General features: G+C 44.5%; 1 protein-coding gene across 1 annotated transcript; it reads left to right on the forward strand.

The window, feature by feature from the left end:
* The first annotated feature begins 2,551 nt into the window (after positions 1-2,551).
* LOC121287782 (hemoglobin subunit alpha-like) lies at positions 2,552-3,841 on the forward strand. Its single transcript, XM_041205705.1, has 3 exons — positions 2,552-2,710; positions 3,008-3,215; positions 3,518-3,841. Exons 1-3 carry the CDS (start codon positions 2,607-2,609, stop codon positions 3,641-3,643), a joined length of 438 nt encoding a protein of 145 aa, XP_041061639.1. The 5' UTR covers positions 2,552-2,606; the 3' UTR covers positions 3,644-3,841.
* The last annotated feature ends 937 nt before the right edge of the window (positions 3,842-4,778 follow it).

A 4,778-nucleotide genomic window follows, 5' to 3' on the forward strand; every position in this document is an offset into this window, starting at 1 on the left:
AACGAAAAGGAGATAAAAACAAAAAAACTGCGGATGCTGGAAATCCAAAACAAAAACAGAATTACCTGGAAAAACTCAGCAGGTCTGGCAGCATCGGCGGAGAAGAAAAGAGTTGACGTTTCGAGTCCTCATGACCCTTCGACAGAACTTGAGTTCGAGTCCAGGAAAGAGCTGAAATATAAGCTGGTTTAAGGTGTGTGTGTGGGGGGCGGAGAGATAGAGAGACAGAGAGGTGGAGGGGGTTGGTGTGGTTGTAGCGACAAACAAGCAGTGATAGAAGCAGATCATCAAAAGATGTCAACAACAATAGTACAATAGAACACATAGGTGTTAAAGTTAAAGTTGGTGATATTATCTAAACGAATGTGCTAATTAAGAATGGATGGTAGGGCACTCAAGGTATAGCTCTAGTGGGTTTTTTTTTTTATTTTATATAATGGAAATAGGTGGGAAAAGGAAAATCTTTATAATTTATTGGGAAAAAAAAAAGAAGGGGGAAACAGAAAGGGGGTGGGGATGGGGGAGGGGACTCACGACCTAAAGTTGTTGAATTCAATATTCAGTCCGGAAGGCTGTAAAGTCCCTAGTCGGAAGATGAGGTGTTGTTCCTCCAGTTTGCGTTGGGCTTCACTGGAACAATGCAGCAAGCCAAGGACAGACATGTGGGCAAGAGAGCAGGGTGGAGTGTTAAAATGGCAAGCGACAGGGAGGTTTGGGTCATTCTTGCGGACAGACCGCAGGTGTTCTGCAAAGCGGTCGCCCAGTTTACGTTTGGTCTCTCCAATGTAGAGGAGACCACATTGGGAGCAACGAATGCAGTAGACTAAGTTGGGGGAAATGCAAGTGAAATGCTGCTTCACTTGAAAGGAGTGTTTGGGTCCTTGGACGGTGAGGAGAGAGGAAGTGAAGGGGCAGGTGTTGCATCTTTTGCGTGGGCAAGGGGTTGTGCCATAGGAGGGGGTTGAGGAGTAGGGGGTGATGGAGGAGTGGACCAGGGTGTCCCGGAGGGAGCGATCCCTACGGAATGCCGATAAGGGGGGTGAAGGGAAGATGTGTTTGGTAGTGGCATCATGCTGGAGTTGGCGGAAATGGCGGAGGATGATCCTTTGAATGCGGAGGCTGGTGGGGTGATAAGTGAGGACAAGGGGGACCCTATCATGTTTCTGGGAGGGAGGAGAAGGAGTGAGGGCGGATGCGCGGGAGATGGGCCGGACACGGTTGAGGGCCCTGTCAACGACCGTGGGTGGAAAACCTCGGTTAAGGAAGAAGGAGGACATGTCAGAGGAACTGTTTTTGAATGTAGCATCATCGGAACAGATGCGACGGAGGCGAAGGAACTGAGAGAATGGGATGGAGTCCTTACAGGAAGTGGGGTGTGAGGAGCTGTAGTCGAGATAGCTGTGGGTGTCGGTGGGTTTGTAATGGATATTGGTGGACAGTCTATCACCAGAGATTGAGACAGAGAGGTCAAGGAAGGGAAGGGAAGTGTCAGAGATGGACCACGTGAAAATGATGGAGGGCGGGACACCCTGGTCCACTCCTCCATCACCCCCTACTCCTCAACCCCCTCCTATGGCACAACCCCTTGCCCACGCAAAAGATGCAACACCTGCCCCTTCACTTCCTCTCTCCTCACCGTCCAAGGACCCAAACACTCCTTTCAAGTGAAGCAGCATTTCACTTGCATTTCCCCCAACTTAGTCTACTGCATTCGTTGCTCCCAATGTGGTCTCCTCTACATTGGAGAGACCAAACGTAAACTGGGCGACCGCTTTGCAGAACACCTGCGGTCTGTCCGCAAGAATGACCCAAACCTCCCTGTCGCTTGCCATTTTAACACTCCACCCTGCTCTCTTGCCCACATGTCTGTCCTTGGCTTGCTGCATTGTTCCAGTGAAGCCCAACGCAAACTGGAGGAACAACACCTCATCTTCCGACTAGGGACTTTACAGCCTTCCGGACTGAATATTGAATTCAACAACTTTAGGTCGTGAGTCCCCTCCCCCATCCCCACCCCCTTTCTGTTTCCCCCTTCTTTTTTTTTCCCAATAAATTATAAAGATTTTCCTTTTCCCACCTATTTCCATTATATAAAATAAAAAAAAACCCACTAGAGCTATACCTTGAGTGCCCTACCATCCATTCTTAATTAGCACATTCGTTTAGATAATATCACCAACTTTAACACCTATGTGTTCTATTGTACTATTGTTGTTGACATCTTTTGATGATCTGCTTCTATCACTGCTTGTTTGTCGCTACAACCACACCAACCCCCTCCACCTCTCTGTCTCTCTATCTCTCCGCCCCCCACACACACACCTTAAACCAGCTTATATTTCAGCTCTTTCCTGGACTCGAACTCAAGTTCTGTCGAAGGGTCATGAGGACTCGAAACGTCAACTCTTTTCTTCTCCGCCGATGCTGCCAGACCTGCTGAGTTTTTCCAGGTAATTCTGTTTTTGAAAACGAAAAGGAGACCAGCAGCCAATCAGATAAATGGGGACTGGAGGGCGGGCCTAGGAGAAATGCAATAAAAACAGGCGAAAGCAGACAATGGACAGCTCGAAAGTGTTAAGACTGGAAGAGTAACGAGAGCAATAACAATGCCAAGCAAACTATTCACTGCAGCCGACAGGACTGAGCTCGCTCAGGTCGGCACGGTTTTGTCGCAGCATGCGGAAGCTTTCGGTGCAGAATCTTTGGCCAGGTAATTTAGTTAGATTTGTATTCTGTTCAATCCATTTTTGACGGGAATCTGTGATGATAAATATTTGATTTATTTTGTTCTAGAATCATGAGGTAAATGAAACGAAAATTTCTATATAAAAGCAACAACTTTCTAAAGCAGTGTTTGGTGGTTTTAATACGAACTAACACGAATCTTCCTGAGATTCCTTTTCCTTGTATTCCAGAAGAAACTTTAAATATTAGAATTGGGTTTGGATTGGGCTAGGTATTGCAGGTTTCAAAAATGGAATAATGGTTTGTTTTATGTTCCTAAAAGGTTGTTTCTAACTCATCCTGCATCCAAGATTTATTTCAGTGAGTTCACTGACTACAGTGCTGCCGGCCCTCGGGTCAGAGTCCACGGTGCTAAAGTACTCGGAGCTGTGGCCAAAGCGATTGGGCACTTGGATGATCTGCATACTCACCTGGAACCGCTTGCCGCCAAACATGGCCATGAACTTCTGGTGGATCCTCAAAACTTCCCGGTACGTATCCACTTCACAGATTCTTCCTGGTGTCCATCTGACCAAACTCTGATGATCAGAACTGTAATTGGACATTTCGATTGCTGCATTTCCAATGGAAATGTCAGTCTGTAAATACTTCAGGCCTGTACACAAATTTATGGCGGTAAAAGTATAAACGTCTCGTATTCATTTCTCATTTTTTAAATGACGAACAGCTTCTGACCAATACTCCATCTGGGGTGCACACTCCAAATCAGGAACGCCACAACAATAGAGGGAACGTTGTTTCCAATTCACTTTCTCTTGGTTTTTTTTTACAGACACTTGCTACATGTATCTTGATAACCGTGGCCTGCCACCTGGGTGAGTTCGGTCCTGCTACCCACTGCGCTCTGGACAAGTTGCTTACTCTAATTTGCCAAGAACTGAGCTCCCAGTATCGTTAGAAATGCAGCAGAAAGCAGTTTGATTCACATCCTTCAAACCTCTCTGCACCTTCCCTGCAAGGCAATAAATCCTCGTTCTTGTAAACAAACATGATTTTGCTGTAGCTCCCACTGTTTAATCTAGTTTGCATATTTCATTAGTTTTTTCCATTTTCTAATTGTTACTGAGGAACAATAAACATTTGCTTTCATCAATGATACCTAGTCTGCTGTGTGATTTACATAAACACATTGCATTTAAGAATAAAAAAACTTGTAATAAGGGAGACAAGTGCAGGCTGTGCCTGAACTTTTACATGACAACCTCAGTGGGAAGAACTTTAGTGATGTAAAGACATTTTAGCAACTATAAAGCCATTGGTGGTCTTGCACTCGGAAATAAACAGATTCATAGTACTTCATTCAATCAGAACTAAGAGTATTTCTGTCTTATGTGATCTGTAGACAGAGACCAATGTAATAAAAGCTACCTTCATAACAAGGATTACATTTTAAATTTGTTTTTTAAAAAAATAATTAAATTGATTATTACCAAGTTTGCTTAGGTTAAAATGTTAACTTACTTGGTGCTTCATGGTTTACCAGTTGCTCCATTAGAGCATTTCTTTTTATGATTAAAGGTTTACCTACAAACCTCCCATTCCAATATCCAGTTGATTCATATTTCAGTCTCTATTATCTGGGAATCTATCCCAGGTTTTCAGTATCCTTTCTGTGAAGAGAACACCCTGATATCACTCCTAAACTTCTCTTTCAGAACTTTCAGCCTGTGTTCTCCTTTCCAGGTGCAAGGGCTGAGGAACACTCTGGTACAAAATTTCAACACTCGGAGTCCAGCTGCAAGGTTCAAGTAGTTCCTTTATTGCACAGGTGGGGAGCAAAAGCTGGGCAATCCATTCTTCTCCACAGAAGATCAAATGAGCAGAGTTAATTTTTTACTATCAGTTACAGCTTAATGGTCTTAGACAATGATAAGACAATGATTCCCCCGGTTGGTTGATAATTGTGTTCTTGTACAGTAATTGCAGTGCAGAGACTAAGCATTGTCCTTTTGGGAGATAGCAAAGAATGTATGTTTGTTCTGGGCAAAAGGTTTACTGGGGCTGACTGGATGTGGTTCGAGGCCATCAGAGAG

The sequence above is a fragment of the Carcharodon carcharias genome, chromosome 15 (assembly GCF_017639515.1).
Source record: "Carcharodon carcharias isolate sCarCar2 chromosome 15, sCarCar2.pri, whole genome shotgun sequence".
Lineage (NCBI taxonomy): Eukaryota > Metazoa > Chordata > Chondrichthyes > Lamniformes > Lamnidae > Carcharodon > Carcharodon carcharias.